The following is a 21750-nucleotide window of genomic DNA, read 5'->3' on the forward strand; positions in this document are numbered from 1 at the left end:
AGTTGTATGAGCCCCCAATAAAATGATTCTTTTAAAAGAAAAAAAAAAAAAAAAGATACTGAGCTTTATTTTCTCAATAGAATGCAAGGATTTGTGTTTCTCCTCAGTGTCTCAGTGCCCTTTTCCTTAGAATAGCCCCTTGCCTACTCAGATGTCTATTACAAACATACCTGCAGTTTGGTTCCTATATATACTTTTCAGAGTTTGAAAGCAGATAATTTTGATGAACATAATTCCATTAATTGTGTTTGGTGGATATATCCTGTAGAGCAAATTTTGCTAGTAAAAAATGGTGGACTGGTAGAAACTGCTTAAAAGCTTGGTCAAGCAAAATGCTTGAAGCAGATCTCTTAATGTCAACTTTATCCAGCTGGATTTAACTCTAGAGGGGCCACAATTATGAATCTAGAATATCTTCTAGAGGCTAAAAAATTTAGATGTTGAATATCTGCCCTCTTTTTCATCCTCTTTAATTCTAGACTCATAGCGGATCTGTGTGGCGTGTGACATGGGCCCATCCTGAATTTGGACAAGTTTTGGCTTCCTGTTCTTTCGATCGAACAGCTGCTGTATGGGAAGAAATTGTAGGAGAATCAAATGATAAATTGCGAGGACAGAGTCACTGGGTGAGACATTTATTTGTATTCCATGAAGTCAGGGTGGGGCTGGTGTACATATTAGTCACTTGGTAAATGTTATCATTCCCCACAGTATTTGCCATTTAAATTTTTCTTATATATTTTTCCTACTTGCTTGTTTATGTATATTTTAAAAATACAGTTTAAATTGTTAATTAATTTTTCAGGTTAAGAGGACAACTCTAGTGGATAGCAGAACATCAGTTACTGATGTGAAATTTGCTCCCAAGCATATGGGTCTTATGTTAGCAACCTGTTCCGCTGATGGTATAGTAAGAATATATGAGGCACCAGATGTTATGAATCTTAGTCAGTGGTCCCTGCAGCATGAGATCTCATGTAAACTAAGCTGTAGTTGTATTTCTTGGAACCCTTCAAGGTAAGCTAACACGTTCTTGCTTTCTAGCACTGCAATGTCTTTATCTTTTCATCATTTTGTTGAAAGCTTGAGGGAGGGGAAGTAGATGTTGGTGATCAATCACTCTACTATGTTCAGTTGACTATTATTGTTTTTTGCACTCTTCAGTAATGTATTGTATTTAAGAAACTTTTTAATGTGAGTATCTGGTGTACAACATTTCTGGATGTACAAATAAAGTAATTCTTAATTTAGATTATCTTGGGTTTTCCAATATGATTTTAAGTGTTTTTCTTTTTAAAAAAACTTTAGCAGGGAGAGGGGTGGGCGAGAGGAGCTGATACCAAGGGCTCATTAGAAAGTAATTGTCTAGAAAAGAATGATGGCAACATATGTACAAATATGCCTGATACAGTTGATGTATATGGATCGTAATAAGTTGTAAGAACCCCCAATATAATGATAAAAATATTAAAAACCCTAATGGTATCTAATACGAGTCCTGGTGGTGTGATGGTTACACGTTGGGCTGTGGATCAGCAAGGTCAGCAGTTCAAAACCACCAGGTGCTCCTAGGGACATGGGGTGGAGTGGGAGGCTTTGTACTTCTGTAAATAGCTTCAGTCTTAGTACCTTAAGGGTCAGTTCTACCCTGCCCTATAGTGTTGCTGTGAGACACCATCGACTTGATAGCAGTTTGGGGCTGGGAGAATGATAGTCTAAGTCATTATAGAGTATATTATTATAGATCTGCTTTTAGTCCTTATTCATTTATTTAACATTATAAAGTAAAAGTTTATATTTGTAGAACATTGAAAAAAGAATACTTGTGAGATATGGAAACTACTGTGGAATTTACAGATATTTGGATGGCCAACTATATATTGTAAATAACTTATTGTAACATTTTGCAATTACCTTATTCTATTAGATTATTTGATCAAATTGTTTGAATGTTTAGTAGTAAAGAATGAAAACATAAAAATATATATACCGTATACACTTGAGTATAAGTCGAGTTTTTCAGCACATTTTTAATGGATTTTGTGGTAAAATTAGGTGCCTCAGTGGGTCGGCTTATACTCGAGTATATTGATGCATTTTTACGTGAGTTTTTGTTTTAGTTGTAAGAGGTTCCCAGATTACAATGTCAGTATTACAGTAAGCAAGGGTGCCATGTTTGTGGAGAGATTTATCTGACTGAGGGAGACAAAGGTAATTGGGCATAGAAATGAAAAGTCATTTAGTTTATAACTCACATCAAGAGAACCATATTCTTAGACCTTTTCCTCTTCAAAATGAGGTTGGCCAAATGAATTAATTAAGAAATGACATATGGGGCCCAGGATGAGGATCTGATTTTTTACTTTCCCTCCTTTGTTTTTTAAAAACAAAAGCACATAAAATTATTTTGTTGTTGTTGTAAACTTGATATCACAATATATAGGAGTTACCTTTACTCCATAGGAATGACCAAATCTTTCAGGAGAGAGAAAATGCTTGCAACCCATAGGGTTGCTAAATGGGTCAGCAAGCTCTGCTCCCTGTATTAAGTGTCCAGAGACTTCCCACTACACAAGAAAGCCTTCTGCCCCAAAGCACTTAGCTTTACTCACTCCATGGTCTGGGAAGTCCATCACTCTGCTTCATGCTCTGGCTCCTGTACTGCTGCTGCTACTCTGATGTCAGAGCTGTTTCCTGGATCCAGGAGGTTCACTGCACTTGGATCTCAGGTCCAGAGGACAACAGGCTCCACTCCTGGCTCTTCGCTGGTAGTGAAATATCCCCTCTCCTGTTTCTCAGCTCCTTTGATACAAGGCAGTATAGCAAACACAATGTATCCTGTTAGCAGTTACTCACAGGTGAATCCTACCAGTGTTTTCCCCTACCTTTCTACCCATACACATGGAAGAAAAGGTTTTGTAGGCTTCTAGGATTAAGGATTTCTAAGGTTTTGGCTAGATGAACCGCATTAAATAAACTGCTTAAGGCATTAAAAAGTAGCTATTAAGTGCTTGAGACCTTTCCCTTTTTTTGAGAAAAGAGCTGCTAATTAGGCCTGTTATATAGGAAAATGTGATAAAAACAATACAGATTATTACGAGAAACCCTGTCAGACCCTCCCTTACCAGGTAGGATGTCTCATAGGTGTTGAGTCTGGTTTCTGGCACAGGGGCACCATATGGATCTATCAGTTATGTAGCCACTTGACTTAATTTAAAAGATTATGAGTTAAATGTGTTCTTATTTCCATTATGTACAGCATTTCCTACTTTTTATTTGTAGCTCTCGTGCTCATTCCCCCATGATAGCTGTGGGAAGTGATGACAGTAGTCCAAATGCAATGGCCAAGGTTCAAATTTTTGAATATAATGAAAATACCAGGTAAGTGTTGCTCTGGTTTTATTTTATTTTTTCAGAATGGTTTTTAATTTCTGAGCTGTTTCTGTTTTCATTAACCTAATGATATTATGTATTTATTGATATCCTACGATACACCAAATTTTGTGCTAACCTCTGATAATAATGAAGCATATACTATAGAGAAAGTATTTGATTTTACATATGAAGGGGCTTGAAAAAGTTTGTGGAAAAATTCCATTATCTTAAAAAAATTTTTTTTATTAAATACTTTTATTGGGGACTCTTACATCTCTAATCACAATCCGTACATTCATCCATTGTGTCAAGCACATTTGTACATATGTTGCCATCATCATTTTCAAAGCATTTTCTTTCTTCTTGAGCCCTTGATATGAGCTCATTTTTTCCTCACCCTCCTCCCTCATGAACCCTAGATATAGATTATTCTTTTCATATCTTACATTGTCCTCTGCCTTCCTTCATCCACTTTTCTGTTGTTCGTCCCCCTGGGAAGGGGGTTATATGTCGATCCTTATGATCGGTTTCCCCTTTCTCCCCCCACTTTCCCTTTCTCCTCCTGGCATCTCTATTCTTATTGTTGGTCCTGAGGGGTTTATCTATATTGGCTTCCCTGTATTGCGGACTCTTATCTGTACCAGTATACATGTTCTGGTCGGACTAGTCTGATTTGTAAGGTAGAATTGAGGTCATGGTAGTGGGGGAGAGGAAGCATTAAAGAACTAGAGGAAAGTTGTATGTTTCATCGGTGCAATACTGCACCCTGACTGACTTGTCTCTTCCTTGTGACCCCTCTGTAAGGGGATTTCTAGTTGTCTATAGATGGGCTTTTGGTTTCCACTCCGTGAGGCTCCCCCTCCCCTCCTCCACCCTCACCCCCCTTTCACATTGGTATGATTTTGTTCTGGGTCTTAGATGCTTGGTACTTGATCCCATCGACACGTCAGGATCACACAGGCTGGTGTGCTTCTTCCATGTCGGCTTTGTTGCTTCTCAGCTAGATGGCCACTTATTTATCTTCAAACCTTTAAGACCCCAGATGCTGTATCTTTTGATAGCTGGGCATCATCAGCTTTCTTCACCACATTTGCTTATGCACCGCTTTGTCATCAGCAGCCATCTTGGGTAGGTGAGCATCACAAAATGTGGGATTATTAAAACAAAGTGTTGTTGTATTGAGGGAGTACTTGAGTCGAGGCCCAATGTCCACCTGCTACCTTAATTCTTAACATGTAGATATAAGTATATAGATCTATTTCCCTATCGTTATATATAAATGTATTTGCATATGTACATGCCTGTATTTAGACTCTATAAATGCCCTTTGCATCCTAGTTCTTTCCTCTATTTCCTTTTACTTTCCTCTTGACCCACTATCATTAGGGTATAGTAATTCCTCTCGTTTACATTACCCTTGATTAAACCCCACTAGGCATCCAAGCCCTTCTCTCCATTGATTTTAGTTCACTTGTTGTTCCCTTGTCCCTGGGTTGGTTGACACCCCCCTCCCTTCCTTTCTCCCACCTCCCCTTCTCCCATGTCCCTCTGGAACCGTCCGTCCGGTTGTTTTCTCTCCGAATTGTTTATCCCACCTATCTTATCTAGATACACATGCAGAGACATTAATAAATGCAAAAACCAGGCAAAGCCAAACAAAACAATAAAGGAAGACAAAATCAACAAAATAACAACTAACAGCAAAAACAGCAATGAAAAGAAAGCTAATGACAAGAAAGGGAAAACCTATAAATAGCTCTAGGTCTGTTTTTTGACTCTTTGGAGTGTTTTCCAGTTGAGTCTGATGGGGTGCCACACTCTATCCCCAAAGTCTATTTTTGGCATTTCCCAGAGATTTCACCTCTTTGCTCCCCTTGCTGCTCTGTTGCATGCCTTTCGTGATTCATCCAATTGTGATGGGGTCAGATCAGGCACAATTCCCACACTCTGTCTTCAGTGTTGTCCCCCATAGCACTATGGTTCAGTGAGATACATCATGTCTTGTGGTGGGGCCAACTCAATGGTCCTCTCTGTGCATTGGCTGCTCTGAGCAGGAATATCATCCTCGGGTCTTGGTGGGCCAGGATGTGTTCCCCTCTCTCTCCACCCCTCTTCGTTTCTCCTGTGTGTTCTAATCAGACGTGCCCCTCTCCCCAAGCTATAGCTTCAGTGCTGTCCTCTGCAGTGCATTCTTGGGTGGGTCCACATAGTTGGGATTGTGGCCGTCCCCATCCATTGTCTTTTGATTCCAGTTTTACACAAGCTTTTTGAAGCTTCCTTGTAAATACTGTCTTGTAGAAGGAAAAATATAATAAAGGCGGATGAATTTATGAATCAAGAGAATTAGAATGTTGAGAGTTTACTATTGAGGGAGTTCGTGTAGTTTAGGAGTCTAGGAAGGTTCACCCAGAAGATCTGTAGAAGATCTGTTAGCTAAATGAAGAAAACTTCATGTGGTAAAATCTGTGGACAAAAGGGAGCCAATGTGTATTTACTGTATTTGAAAAATAATAGCCAAAGCATAATATAGTGAGAGAAAATGCAAGCCACATATCTATGAGACTGAGTGTTGAAGGCTTTTTCAAAGAGTATCCTAGGATAATGTGGAACTATTGGAAATAACAAAATTAGACGACGACGCTTCAGCTCATCCTTAATGATAACTGTATATATATTGGAGGGGGACATTTGTGTTTTCAGGGTTTGAAGCTGATAGGAAATTAATACTGGTTTCAAAATAGATTAATGGCAGTGGAGATAGAAGAGGAGAAATTTGAGACTCAAGAAATGGTATCAGTAGGATCTGGCGAGTTCATTTGATGTGGGAGATGAGGGAGAAAAAGGAGTCAAGGATGAGTTCGAAGGCTTTGGCTTAATAGGATGGCGTATTATTTCTTGGGATGATGAACTCTGGAAAACGAAAGATTAAAGTGTGGTAACATGTAAAGACAAGTTTACTTGTGTGTGTGTTGAGATACCAAACTCCAAAACTCACAGCCATCGAGTCATTTCTGACTCCTAGTGACTTTATAGGCCAGACTAGAACGGCCGTTTCAATAGCTTACCTTTCAGTCAGCAGCCAAGGACTTAACCACTGTGCCAACCAGACTGCTTTACGAGCTCACAGTTGTTAGGGAGCAGATCTGTGTGATGAACTGGTACAGACACTGCCAGGAACATGTGCTGGGTCCAATAACGCATAAAAGAGTGGGATGGTCACTCTGGCTGATTGGGTCAGGAGAAATGTTGCTAGAATTAAAATACTGAGCTTTATAGTCTTTGAAAGGCATAGGTGTTATATAGGCAGAGTGAGAAACAAACCCAGATCTGATGTGTAGTATTGTAAGGTGATGCTTTCTGGTGGGAGTGGAGGGCAGAAAGGAGGCATGCCAGAAGGCAAAACAGACTTTGATCTTTACTGTGCCTCCTCTGGGAACATATGACGTCTCTGTTGAGTAGTTACATGGTTGTCTTTACTTTTTCATCAGGAGACCTTGGCTACTTGTGAAAAAGGAGATTATTGGGAGTAGAACTGTGAGTAAGGAAATTAAGAGATGATTACAGTAGCTTTAATGTCGTAGAACTTGAGGACCTACACAGCAGTGGTGGGGAGGAAGAAACTAGCCTGGGTCTCCAGGTGCGTGTGAGGGGTAGGGACAGAAAGGGAGAGGAGGGCTAATCTGGGGTCAGTGCGGTGTCTGCTTTAGCAGATGATAGTTCTGTTCACGGAGATGGACTACTATCAGAAGTACAGGCAGAGGGAGAAGTATACTTTTGGGCTACTTAGGTTTAGGGAAATCGTTTCTTATAATAGCTAAGACTAATTACTTATTGCTGTGTAACAATATGATCACAAACTTGGCTTAAGACAAACATTGTCTCGGGAGTCTGGGCCTGAGTTGAGAAGGCTCAGCTTTCAAGCTCATATGGTTGTTAGCAGCATTATGTGCTTTTCAGGCTGCCAGACTAGGGGCTCATTTCTTACTGTCAGCCAAAGGCCGTCCTTGCCTTAGTTCTGTGTCACACATCATGTCTGCAACTAGCTCATAGCATGACAGCTAGCTCCTGCAAAGCCAGGAGAACTGCTCTTGCAAGAAGGCATTAAAATCTCATATATTGTCATCACAGAAATGGCATCCTTCACTCTGCCATAGTCTGTTCTTAAAAGCAAGACAGGTCCCCTACACTTGGGAGTGATCATCAGGAGATGAGGGTGATGGGTCTCTTAAAAGTCTGTCCATTGCTATGTGACAGAGACTCTGCTAAATGTCATATAGCCAGTGACTGCTTTGTCCAGGAGATGTAGGCCTTCTCGCTGTAGAATTTATGCTCTTAATTACTACCCCTACCTTATCTATAAGAAGCCTCGGTGGCACATTAGGATAAGCAGTAGACTGTTCACCACAAGATGTGAAGAAGACAAGGCGATCTGCTGCTGTGAAGGTGTACAGCAAGAAACCATGGGGCACGTTGCTATGATTTAGAATTCATTTGACTGCAGTTGGTTTGGTTTTGGTTGGGTACTGCCTATGACCTTTGTGAGAAGGATAGATTTAGGAATTAATAAAACCATGGGGATATGTTCATGCTGGGGAGATTAAATGCAGCATATTACTATTCTATGGGTCTGGGTGGTGATTGATTTTGTATTTCTCAACTGACCCCAAGCGGTGCCCATGTTGTAGTCTGCGGGCCAAACATGAGATGCTTGCTCAGAGTGATTCTAGTGAGAAGAAAGGTAAGAGGAAAATACTGGAGACACACCAACTTTGTAGAGATTTCAGAAAGAATGGTGGAACTGAAGAAAGGCTAGTATACAATGTTGGGGATACTAATAATTTAGCAGGGTGGTAGAAAGGTTTCCACCTTTCTGCTCCACAGTTCTGCTCCAGAATAAGGATGTTCTTTAAGCCCCACTCTAACACATGGTTCCATGCATTTTATATGTTAAATAAAATAGATTAAAGTTAAGTAATTTAATAGATTTTATTTAGTTAATGCAAGGAAATATTAATGCAATGTTTTACCTTTTTTTGTACTAAATCTTCAAACTTTTTTTTTTTTTCTAATTTTATTAGGGGCTCATACAACTCTTAACACAATCCATACATACATCAATTGTGTAAAGTGCATTTGTACTTTGATTGCCCGCATCATTCTCAAAACATTTCCTCTCCACTTAAGCCCCTGGCATTAGGTTCTCATTTTCCCCTCCCTCCCCGCTCCCCCCTCACTCATGAGCCTTTGATAATTTATAAATTATTATTTTGTCCTATCTTGCCCTGTCCAATGTCTCCCTTCACCCACTTTTCTGTTGTCCGTCCCCCAGGGAGGAGGTCACATATAGTTCCTTGTAATCGGTTCCCTCTTTCCAACCCACTCTCCCTCTACCCCCCAGTATCGCCACTTATACCACTGGTCCTGAAGGGATCATCCGCCCTGGATTCCCTGGATTTCCAGTTCCTATCAATACCAGTGTACATCCTCTGGTCTAGCCAGACTTGCAAGGTAGAATTCGTATCATGATAGTGGGAACAGGGAGGAAACATTTAGGAACTAGAGGAAAAGTTGTATTTTTTCATCATTGCTACATCGCACCCTGACTGGTTCGTCTCCTCCCCGAGACCCCTCTAAATCTTCAAACTTTTATTTCATATACCTTATATACTCAAGCCAAGTTTTTCAGCACATTTTTAATGCAGATTTCGTGGTAAAATTAGGTGCTTTGACTGATATTTGGGTCAGCTTATACTCAAGTATATGCGGTATATGACACATCTTGATTTAGGCTATCTCTTTCAAGAGCTCAAGTTCCACAGGTGGCCTGTGACCCTGTGTTGGGCTTGTAAGGGCAGGCTGAGTCTGGCTGCCAGGCTGTTTAGCATTCTTAGTGGGGGAGGACCCAGAGTGAATGGGGCTGGTTTAACCGAGTACTCCACACGTCTCTTAGAAAGCTTGGAGGTCCAAGTCCTGCAAGTATCTTGGAAGAAAGGCCTGCTAATGTAAATAAGGAAAACCAGCCATTGAAAATCCCTTGGAGCACAGTTCTGCTCTAAGACACGTGGGCTCTCCAGGAGTCAAGTCTACTCATCAGCAACTGATCCTCGCCACCATCTCACAAACCTTTGTCATCTTTGAACCAGGGGTCCTGCATTTTTATTTTGCACTGGCCTCAGCAATTGATGGAGTGAGTCCCCGCCAGAGAAGGCTGAGAGCAGTCTCCATGTTATATTTGACCCAAGATTGAGAAAACTGTGACTGTCATCTCCTTCACTGCTTTTCTGTCAATTATAGATAAATAGTAGTTTAATATTAAATGTACTTTCCCGTTTGTAGTCACTTTAAGAATAAATTACTACTTAAAAAAATCATTTTATTGGGGGCTTTTAAACAGCTCTTGTAACAGTCCATACATCAATTGTATCACACACATTTGTACATATGTTGCCATCATCAGTTTCAAAACATTTTCTTTCTACTTAAGCCCTTGATATCAACTCCTCTTTTTTCTCTCCCTCCACCACTTTCGTGACCGCTTGATAAATTATAATTATTGTTATTTTCGTATCTTAAACCATCCTCTGTCTCACCTTCACCCACATTTCTGTATGTGCACCTGATGGTGGTGGTGGGGCAGTTTTACATGTATCATTGCAATTGTTTTCCCATTTATCCCCTTTCTCCCCCCACTCTCCCGGTACCCTCTTGTTATCACTACTCCCATTACTGTTCCTGAGGGCTTCATCTGTCATGTATTCCATGTGTACATGCTCCGGTCTAGCTGGATTTGTATGGTTGAACTGAGGTCATGTTAGCTGGGCAGTGAGGGTGGGGGGCGACATTGAAGAACTAGAGAAATGTTGTGTTTCGTCAGTGCTATGCTGAGCCCTGGCTGACTCCTTCCTTCCTTGTGACCCTTCTGTGAGGAGGTTTCCAATTGTCTACAGATGGGCTTTGGGTCTCCACTCATTTGCATCAGTATAGTTATTTGTTTTGGGTCTTCTGATACCTGATCCTGTTGACACAATTCATGATCACACAAATTGGTGTGCTTCTTCCATGTGGACTTTGTTGCTTCTCTGCTAGATGGTCTCTTGTTTAGCCTCAAGCCTTTAAGACCCCAGATGGCGATACCTTTTAATAAGCAGGCATCATCAGTTTTCTTCCCCACATTTGCATATGCACCCTTTTTTTTTTTCTTCAGCAATAGTATTGGGAAGGTGAGCATCACAGAATGCCCGGTTACTAGAACAAAGTGTTCTTGCGTTGAGGGAATACTTGACTAGAAATCCAATGCCCGTCTGCTACTTTTATACTTAACATTTAAATATATGTACATGGACTTATATCCCTATTATATATTAATATATATGCCTATATTTATACCTCTAAATGTTTTTTGCTCCTAGTTCTTTCCTCTATTTCTTTTTATTTTCCTCCCATCCCACTATCATGTTCGAACTGCATTAGGTTTCAGTAATTTCTCACGAATAAATTTCTACTCTTAACCAGCTTTATTTTTGTTTACAATCAAATACCTAGGAATTTTAATGATCTTTTTCTTTAAAAGATACTAATGTCTGCCATGGCAAAGTACCACAAATTGGGTCATTTAAACAAGTGAAATAATTTAAATCTTTTAGGCCTGAAGTCTGAAGTGAAGGTTTCTGCAGACCACATACCCCCAGATGGCTTTAGTGGAGAGTTCTTCTTGGCATCCTCAGTTTTCTAATCAACACAAGTGTTCCTTTGAAGTGACTACATCACTTCATTCTGTTTCCATCTCTTTAAAAAATCATTTTATTGGGGGCTCGTACAACTCATATCACAATCCATACGTACATCCATTGTGTCAAGCACATTTGTACATTTGTTGCCATCATCATTCTCAAAACATTATTTTTTCTGCTCGAGCCCTTGGTATCAGCTCATTTTCCTCCTCCCTCCTTGCACCCCCCCTCTCAGGAATTTTTGATAATTTTAAAATTAATACTATTTTTGTCATATCTTACACTGTCTGACATCGCCCTTCACCCACTTTTCTGTTGTCCATCCCCCAGGGAGGAGGTTATATGTAGATCCTTGTGATCGGTTCTCCCTTTCTACTCCACCTTCTCTATACCCTCCCGGTATCGCCATTTTCACCACTGGTCCTGAAGGGATCATCTGTCCTGTGGATTCCCTGTGTTTCCAGTTCCTATCTGTACCAGTATACATCCTCTGGTCTAGCCTGATTTGTAAGGTAGAATTGGGATCATGATAGTGGGGGGGAGGAAGCATTAAAGAACTAGAGGAAAGTTGTATGTTTCATCATTGCTGCACTGCACCCTGACTGGCTCGTCTCCTCCCTGTGACCCTTCTGAAAGAGGATGTCCAGTTACCTACAGATGGGCTTTGGGTTCCCACTCCACACTCCCTCATTCACAATGATGTGATTTTTTTTGTTCTTTGTTGCCTAATACCTGATCGCTTTGCTGTTTCCATCTTTACATGCCTTTTTTAATGTTTGTGTTTCTCTTAAATCTTTTAAAAGGAGCTTTTGTGGTGGTGTGAGCCTTTGTGGTGGGTTGGGTTACTGATCACAAGATCAGCAATTCAAATGTACCAGTCACTCTGTAGGAAAAAGATAGGCTTTCTGTTTCTGTCAAGATTTACAGTTTCAGAAACCCAAAGGAACAGTTCTACTCAGTTCTATGAGGTTTCTATGAGTTGAATTCAACTTTGATGGCAGTGTTTCTATGTGTTTTTTTAAAATCTTTTATAAGGTCACTGGATTTAGAGTCAAAGGGGTCTCCCTTTGAAGTTCTCAATTATGTCTACAAGTAAGGCGTCATTAATGGTTTTTGAAGTTAGAATTTAGACAGCTTCTTAGGACCCATATTCAAATAAAAAGTATGAGTAGTGTCGGGGGAAAAAATTGAGGTACATGGAAATGTAGGGTTCTTTTGTCACTGCAATTTTAATGGTAATTTTTTTTGTTTTTTTCATTAGAAAATATGCAAAAGCAGAAACTCTTATGACAGTCACCGATCTGGTACATGATATTGCATTTGCACCAAATTTAGGAAGATCGTTCCATATTCTAGCTGTAGCAACCAAAGATGTAAGGATTTTTACATTAAAACCTGTGAGGTAAGTTTTAAAAACAATTACTAGTGTGAAAACACTTGACATTTTTTACTTTTACTTGTAGATAAGAGATCAAAGGAAACTGTAATATGGATTTCTTTTTAATAAATCATTTTATTGGGTGCTTGTACAACACTTATCACAATCCATACATCCAACCATTGTGTAAAGAACATTTCTACATTTATTGCCATCATCATTCTCAAAACATTTTCTTTCTACTTGAGCCCTTGGTATCAGCTCCTCATTTTTTCCCCTCCCTCTCCCACCGTCTCTCGTTCACGAACCCTTGATAATTTATAAATTATTATTTTTTCGTGTCTGAGGCTGTTCAATGTCTCCATTCACCACTCACTGTTCTGTTGTCTGTCCCCCAGGGAGGGGATTGAATGTAGGTCATTGTGATCGGCTTCCCCTTTCTCCCCTCACCTTCCCCTTCCCCTCCTGGTATCACTAGTCTCATTATTGGTCCTGAGGGGTTTATCTGCCCTGGATTCCCTGTTTCCAGCTCTTATCTGTACCAGTGTACATCCGCTGGTCAAGCGAATTTGTAAGATAGAATTGGGATCATGATAGGGTGGCGGGGTGGGAAGTATTAAAGAACTAGAGGAAAGTTGTATGTTTCATTGTTGCTGTGCTACACCCTGACTGGCTCATGTCTTCTCCGAGTCCCTTCTGTAAGGGGATGCCCAGTTGGCTACAGATGGGCTTTGGGCCTCCACTCCGCAGTCCCCCTCATTCCCAATGATATGATTTTTTGTTCTTTCATTCCTGATAACTGATCCCTTTGATACCTCGTGATCACACAGGCTGGTGTGCTTCTTCCATGTGGGCTTTGTTGCTTCTCAGCAGATGGCCACTTGTTTATCTTCAAGCCTTTAAGACCCCAGACGCTATATCTTTTATAACCGGGCACCATCAGCTTTCTTCACCACATTTGCTTATTTATGTACCCGCTTTTGTCTTCAGCGATCATGTTGGGAAGGTGAGCATCATGGAATTCCAGGTTAATAGAACAAAGTGTTCTTGCATTGAGGGAATACTTGCGTAAAGGCCCAATGTCCATCTGCTACCTTAATACTAAACCTATAAATATATTTACGTAGATCTATTTCCCCATTGTCATATATAAATATACTTACATATGTACATGCCTGTGTTTAGACCTCTATAAATGCCCGCTTTACATTTTCTTAATTGTGTTTTATTTAGTTCAATACTAACTGATTTGGAGCTTGTAAGTAGCAGTCAGTTTTGAGAAAACTTAAGTTAGCATTGTGAATAATCTGTGTAACATTAATTAACAGGAAAGAACTTACTTCCTCTGGTGGACCTACAAAATTTGAGATTCACATAGTGGCTCAGTTTGATAATCATAATTCTCAAGTCTGGCGAGTGAGTTGGAATATAACAGGAACTGTACTGGCATCTTCAGGGGATGATGGCTGTGTAAGATTGTGGAAAGGTAAGATTTCAGTGAAGAAGTAATTATATTTCCATGTTAGAATAAAACAGTTTATTCATTTCAATCCTCATTTTACCTATTTAATAGTAGTAATGACTTCTTGAATTGTTATTTTAAGTTTCTATGTGAAACAAAGCAACCTTTAAATAGAATGTACATTAGAGATACCATTAGTTGTAGGTATAGCTGTTTATTTGTTCTACAGAATCAGGATAGGACAAAATTATCTCTATTTTAATGAATAAAAAATTTAGTGTCTTTTTCCCTCCACCCCCAATAGTTCAAAATATTGAAATCTTCAATCCTAAGAGTTTCTTAAGAATGCAAAGCTAAGTGAGAATTGTGTGGCCACTTGACATTGAGATTGCTGCATCTTGGTTCTGTACTTTTTAATGGATCCTTTTGACCTTAGTCAATCTATTACAGTCATGGTGGGGTCACGTAATTAAGATTCAGAATTATATGCGAGTTAACTGGTATGAATCCACCAGCAGCTCTTGAGGAGAAAGATTTGGAGTGCCATCAAAAAGAGAGGAAAGAAAGAAAAGATCAAACTGGATGTCAGATGTGTCTCTGAAACTCCTTCTTAATCACAGAGCAGCTAACGCACATGGGGGAAATTATGAATTCAAAGAACTTAACAGAAAATTTAAAGGGAAGACAAAATAAAATACAAGGAATTAGAAAACTCAAAGAGAAGAATAAGCTCATCTTGTCTGAAACTAAAAGAACTCCAGAAAAATGTAAGCCTTAACTTGCAATATTGAAAATCTCTATCGGCAAAATATTGATTGATTTTTCTATGTCAAGCAATTTGGGAGACAGTTACTTGGCCAAAAGAGATTCATATCTGTGTCCATTCCAAAGAAAGGTGACTCAATAAAACAGTCAAATTATAGAACAATGTCAAAGATATTACATGCAAGTAAAATTTTGCTGAAGATTGATGGTGATATGGATTGTTGTATGAGCCCCCAATAAAATGATGTTAAAAACAACTTTCCTGAAGATCATTCAACAATGGTTGTAACATTACATTGATAGAGAACTGCCAGAAGTTCAGGCTGGGTTCAGAAGGGGACGTGGAACAAAGGATATCACTGCGGATGTCTGTTGGATCTTGACTGAGGATACCAGAAAGATGTTTACTTTTGTTTCATTTACTATGTTAAAGCATTCGACTGTGGATCATAACAAATATGGATAACCCTTGAAAAGAATAGGAATTCCAGAACACTTCGCTGTGCTTATGCAGAACTTGCATATTGCTTAAGAGGCGGGTGTGACAGACAAGGGCATACTACTCTTGTTTAAAATCAAGTAATGTGTGAGTTAGGGGTGTGTTGATAACCTGCAACATGCCATGTAAATCTGCCTGCGGAATTGAATGGGGAAGTTCTAGAGGGATGGAAAACCACCACAGAAGTGTATACACCTAGCTGGATAATACATTGATAAGCAGTGATTACTGTTTAATATTTTTATTTAAAGTATCTATGATTTTAAACCAATACTTCTTGACTTAGCCTTATAGATCTGTTCTGTGGGACAGAGGATCACTATTATTAGTCAGTGAAGATTTTTTATTTTTTTAATTTTTTTTAGTCAGTGAAGATTTGACAAAAACAATCCACACCTAAGTTTGGAATAAGTTGGGTCATATGTGGTAATTATATGTTCAACTTTTTCAAGAACTGCTAACTATTTTCATGGTGACTACTATTTTACATTCCCGCCAGCATTTAATGAAGGGCCCTATTTCCTCTTTCTCTACACTGTCAACAACTTCTAGTTCCCTCACCCCCTGCTGCACATTGCCATTTTTATAGGATTAAGATGGTATTCGTTTATGATGTGTGTTTGAATTGTGGTGTTGGCAAAGAATATTGAAAGTACCATGGACTGCCAGGAGAACAACTGAATGTCTTTAAAATAAGTGTATCCATATGCTTCTTAGAAGTGAGGGTGGTGAAACTTCTCCTGTACTTCGGACATGTTCTCTGGAAGACTAATTCTGGAAAGAACATCATGCCTGGTTAGCTCCATGGAAAAGGAAAGCCCTCGTTGAGATGATCGACACAGTAGCTGCACAGTGAATTCAAACGAAACGACTAGGAGGATGGTACAGGACTGGACCATATTGTATTCTCTCGTGCCTAGTGTCACCATGAGTCGACCAGCTTGGTGGCACCTCACAATAAAACAACATGACTAGGAACTTGGAACATCTTTGCATGTTCTTGTTGACTACTTGAATGTCTTCCTGCATGAAATAGCAGTTCCAGTCCTTTGCCCATATTTGGATTGGGTTGTTCTTCCTGTTTATTAAATTGTAGAAATAGGCTATAAAACTTAGATATATTAGACATTTATTGGCCATATATCACCCCTAACTTTACTCCCACTCTCAGTTGTTTGTTTCCTTTTAATATTAAGTCTTTTGATATATAGAACTATTAAACTGTTTGAGGTACACTTTCTCATTATTTTTACTTTTATTAGGGGCTCATACAGCTCTTATCCCAATCCATACATACATCAATTGTGTAAAGCACATTTGTACACTCATTGTCCTCATCATTCTCAAAACATTTGCTCTCCACCTAAGCCCCTGGCATGAGCTCCTCATTTTTTCCCCTCCCTCCCCACTGCCCCTTACCTCATGGACCCTTGATAATTTATAAATTAATATTTTGTCATATCTTACCCTGTCCGACGTCTCCCTTCACCCACTTCTCTGTTGTCCATTCCCCAGGGAGGAGGTCACATGTAGATCCTTGTAATCAGTTCCCCCTTTCCAACCCCCCCCTACTCTATCCTCCCAGTATGGCCACTCACACCACTGGTCCTGAAGGGATTCTCTGCCCTGAATTCCTTGTGTTTCCAGTTCCTATCTGTAATAGTTTACATCCACTGGTGTACCCAGATTTGTAAGGTAGAATTGGGATCATGATAGTGGGGGAGGAGGAAGCATTTAGCAACTGGAGCAAAGTTGTATGTTTCATCGTTGCTACATCACACCCTGACTGGCTCGTCTCCTACCCGAGAGCCTTCTGTGAGGGGATGTCCAGTGGCCTACAAATGGGCTTTGGGTCTGCACTCTGCACTCCCTCCCTCATTCACAATGATATGATTTTCTGTTCTGATGATGCCTGATCCCTGATCCCTTGGACACCTTGTGATCTCACAGGCTGCTGTGCTTCCTCCATGTGGGCTTTGTTGCTTCTGAGCTAGATGGCTGCTTGTTTACCTTCAAGCCTTTAAAGCCCCAGATGCTATATCTTTTGATAGCCGGGCACCATCAGCTTTCTTTGCCACGTTTGCTTATGCACCCATTTGTTTTCAGCAATCGCATCATGGAGGTGAGCACATAATGATATGATTTTTTGTTCTGATGATGCCTGATACCTGATCCCTTCGACACCTCATGATCACACAGGCTGGTGTGCTTCTTCCATGTGGGCTTTGTTGCTTCTGAGCTAGATGGCTGCTTGTTTACCTTCAAGCCTTTAAAGCCCCAGATGCTATATCTTTTAATAGCCGGGCACCATCAGCTTTCTTCACCACATTTGCTTATTCACCCGCTTTGTCTTCAGCGGTTGTGTCGGGAAGGTGAGCATCATAGAATGCCAATTTAATAGAAGAAAGTATTCTTGCATTGACGGAGTACTTGAGTGGAGGCCCAATGTCCTTCTGCTACCTTAATACTAAACCTATAAATATATGCACATAGATCTACTTCCCCATCCCCATATATAGATATAGTTGCATATGTACATGCCTGTATTTAGACCTCTATAAATGCCCTTTGCCTCCTAGTTCTTTTCTCTATTTCCTTTGACTTTCCTCTTGTCCCACTATCATGCTCAATCTTCATTTGGGATTCAGTAATTCCTCTTGGTTACATTACCCTTGATCATGCCCTACCAGGCCTCCTACACCCTCCTCACCACCGATTTGGATCATTTGTTGTTCTCTTGTCCCTGTTTGTTACCACCACTACCTTTCACCCAACCTACCCCTCTCCCATGTACCCCCAGAACTATCGGTCCCGTCGTTTTCTCCTCCAGATTGTTCATCTAGCCTATCTTATTTAGACAGACCTGCGGAGATGATAGCATGCACAAAAACAAGACAGAGCAAAACCAAGCAACAACATACAACAAACAACAACAAACCAATGACAAGAAAATCAAACAAAACACAACAAGAAAGAAAAGCTTGTAGTTAGTTCTCGGACTGTTTTTTGTCCTTTGAGAGTATTTTCCAGTCCAGTCTGTTGGGGCACCAAAGTCCACCTTCAGCATTCCCTGGGGATCTTGCTGCTCCATTCCCTTGCTGTTCTGTTGCACCCCCTTAGTGTTTTGCCTCGGTGTGGTGGGCATTTTCTCATTTTTAAAATTATAATTAAAGGACATGGTATTCCTAACATTAATGTTCTTTAACCATTTTCTTTCAGCTAATTATATGGACAATTGGAAGTGTACTGGGATTTTGAAAGGTAACGGGAGCCCAGTCAATGGGAATTCTCAACAAGGAAACGTTAATCCTTCCCTAAGCTCAAATATCCCAAATCTGCAAAATTCATTAAATGGATCATCTGCTGGCAGGTAGGCTGTTTTGTGGGAAAACTAGAAATCATTGTCTTTCCGAATGTATACCCATCCTATAGACTTACTATTTTTTGTTTTAAAAGATGGGATGAATACATTGACAACATAATTATAGTTTTAAAAAGAGCTTGGTTGGGCTGCTAAGGAACACCAACCTCTCTGAGACACACTGTTCTGATGAAGATGTATAGATTTGGAAACACTGTATAGGATCACTATGAGTCAGAATTGCCTGGGTGGCAGTGTTTTAACAATTCATCTTTTTAGGTTTTTATTTGGCTCACCCAATCTTAATATCTAAAGATCGGTGTTAAGCAAACTCCCTGCCATTGAGTCAATTCTGACTATAGTGACCCTGTGAGGACAGGGTAGAATGGCCCCTCTGCGTTAGGAGGTTAGTAAATAAACTAAAATACATTGGATTCTAACTTAAAGATTTTACAGTGATGTTTTTGAGATAGAGAATTTGGATTACTAGTGAGGGTTTAGTGAGGGTTTAATATGGGTACTGATAGTACTGGGGCCTTTGATGCATAGCAAACTTTGTGTTTTAAACACAATTGGCTTGTGTATTTAAAATTTTAGTGGAGATGATGAGGAAATGGAAAATTCTAACTTCTTATGTGTAGAATATTTAAGTTTAGATTGTTGTTCATTTTAGTAAACAATAATTGATGTGGCCTAAGCCATAGTTTTGATTTCAAATATGAAATCTATAAATATGTAATGCTTTAATTTTAAATCATCTTCATGAAAATTTTGGAATAAAATTCAGAAGACTGCTAAACACTGCCTGAATTCATTCTGTAGTTAGCTTCTTGTTATCTTAAGAAGAGAATTGGGTTTAAAGTTTCATCAACTATGTTTATATTGTTAAAGATTTAAAGTGAAGTCATTGTTTATTTGAGATTTCACATATTTTCATCAAAACAATTTTGGGTTACTTTAGAGATACCAAGATGCCCTGGTGACATAGTGGTTACACATTGGGCGATTAACTGCAGCGTCCACAGTTGGAAACCACCGGCCACTCTGAGGGAGAAAGATGGGGCTTTCAACTTCAGTAAACAGTTGCACTCTTGGAAACTCAGAGGCAGTTCTACCCTGTCTCCTATAGGGTCGATATGATTTGATGACAGTGAATGATAGAAATAATAGATTATAAAGCTGACTTTCCATGAAGTAAGAGAATATTAGTGTTATTTTTTAAAAGCAGGTATTTTATTTCTACCTCTACCTCATGCCCATATGTATTTTTTTAACTTCGAATTTTTATCTGTATTCTTGTGCCAATAACCATGTTATTAGATCTGTGATGCATTTTCCCTTCTCCATTTATATTATGCCCTTTAACAGAAAGCACAGCTGAGTACAAGTTAATCGGAGTAACTTTGCTGTTTTGCTGCTTCTTACATGCATACAGGAATGGAAATCGAACTCCTTTTCACTTACCAGCGAAATTTGCCCTCTCCCAGATACACCAGCAGCCTCCCTATTACTAACTGCAATTAAAAGCTCTATCAAAAAAATAAATGTATATTCCTTTTCTGTACGAGACAGTATATTGACACTATTTGAAACTTTTGTAATACAAATATAGAGGGTTTTTGTTAAGAAAATGTCAGTAAGACAGGGCATGGAACTAATTGGTGTAAAAATTAAAAGGATTGTTAATATCATTACAGTAATTGGGAATAGTAAACATATCACTTCATTCAATTTGGAGAATATAAGTTTTATCTTTTGTTTTCTAACATAATTAACTAAGTGATAAATTTTTATAATTTCACTTTGAAAATTTAATAATCAAAGATTATATGGAGTACTCATTTGTTTACACTTTATACAGTTGGTTTGTACACTTAGTACAATTTTGTTATTTCTTTGTAACATTTAAGAATACTAGCAAAAGTGAGAAGCAATAGTAGTAAAATGAAAGTAATTTTTATGGCTTGTAGCCATTTTTATGCATTTAGTATTCATATATAATTTGGCAGTAAAATAAAAACACTTGTACACTTAAAAAATAGTAACCACTAAGAAGTGAAATATTTCTAATATGTCTTTGTATATTTTATGTTGTGATTTCAAGGCTTGATCCTTCCATAAAGTGAAAATTTAGAAATATACTATAATTTGAGAAGCAGTTAAAATTTTCCGAACATTGTATATGCACATAGTTAATTCCATGCCCTAGAGCTTTCTTAATTTGGTTGACTGTTTCAATTATTTTTTTATCTTATAAGTATTGATTGTGCTAATCACACTATAAATCTCTATCTTAAAATGCATAAGTATTACCAGTACGATAAAATGACATCAGTATAATAAAACAAGAAGGCTTCAAAGAGTTTGTCGAACAATGGAATCGAAAGAGAATGAAATTTTTCCACAAAAATGTTTAAGTCCCCATGACAGTGAGTTTGAGTTTTGAGTTTTATGACATCATGATTTCTGGCATGTTTACTTACCAAAATTCTGTATTGATTTTGTGGTTATTATAGGAAAACAACTATGTTCCTTAATTCTATTTCTTCAAAGACTGTTCCAATAGCTGACCATATTGTGATATTGTATATTAATTGGTTCTCAGTATCATGTATGCACTAAGAGAATGTGTGCCTGCTGCTGCTACATATAAAAAGCTTAAAGAGAAAAATAAAGCTTACTACATTTGTAAGTTTATAGGGTAATTTCAAATACAGTTTTGACACAATGTTTTAAGTTAATAAAATAAATATATTTGTAAAATGCATACTAATAATTTTTAAAAATTAAATTTAACAAGATTGTATTTCTTCCAAGTTTCTGTACTTAAAAATCTTGATTTGCAAAAGGGTCTTGATTTTTACTATTATGTTCTGTTAGTTTTGGCATGAACAATACTAAAACCTTTTTGCTTTTGTCTTTTCTGCTTGTGTTTTCCCTTCCTCTTTGCATTTACTCTTTTCTGTTTATTTTTCCTGTTGTTTTTGTGCTTTGTTTTTGTTTTCATCACTTCAGGTGTTTCTTTCCCTCTCTGGATTCCCAACAAGCTGGATCAAAGTGGTTGTTATGCTCAGCTCCTTCCTCATCCTCCTCTTTTTCTGGTAGAGCACGCTCTCTCAATGTCCATATTGCCAAACTTCAGGATCCTCACCCTCCCAGAAAGCATCTTAACTCATTACC

At 38.8% G+C, this 21750-nt stretch overlaps 1 protein-coding gene across 1 annotated transcript in view; it reads left to right on the forward strand.

The window, feature by feature from the left end:
• SEH1L (SEH1 like nucleoporin) overlaps positions 1-21417 on the forward strand; it is a 34000-nt gene extending 12583 nt beyond the window's left edge. The window contains exons 3-9 of the mRNA XM_004703844.2: positions 480-626; positions 806-1017; positions 3283-3381; positions 12367-12507; positions 13812-13969; positions 18429-18579; positions 19939-21417. Coding sequence (XP_004703901.1) covers positions 480-626; positions 806-1017; positions 3283-3381; positions 12367-12507; positions 13812-13969; positions 18429-18579; positions 19939-19951 — 921 coding nt within the window. The 3' untranslated portion in view covers positions 19952-21417. The remainder of the gene's footprint in view (positions 1-479; positions 627-805; positions 1018-3282; positions 3382-12366; positions 12508-13811; positions 13970-18428; positions 18580-19938) is intronic.
• Positions 21418-21750: the final 333 nt, after the last annotated feature.

The sequence above is a fragment of the Echinops telfairi genome, unplaced genomic scaffold, assembly GCF_000313985.2.
Source record: "Echinops telfairi isolate 266 unplaced genomic scaffold, ASM31398v2 ScPeMD7_4;HRSCAF=17, whole genome shotgun sequence".
NCBI classification, from domain to species: domain Eukaryota; kingdom Metazoa; phylum Chordata; class Mammalia; order Afrosoricida; family Tenrecidae; genus Echinops; species Echinops telfairi.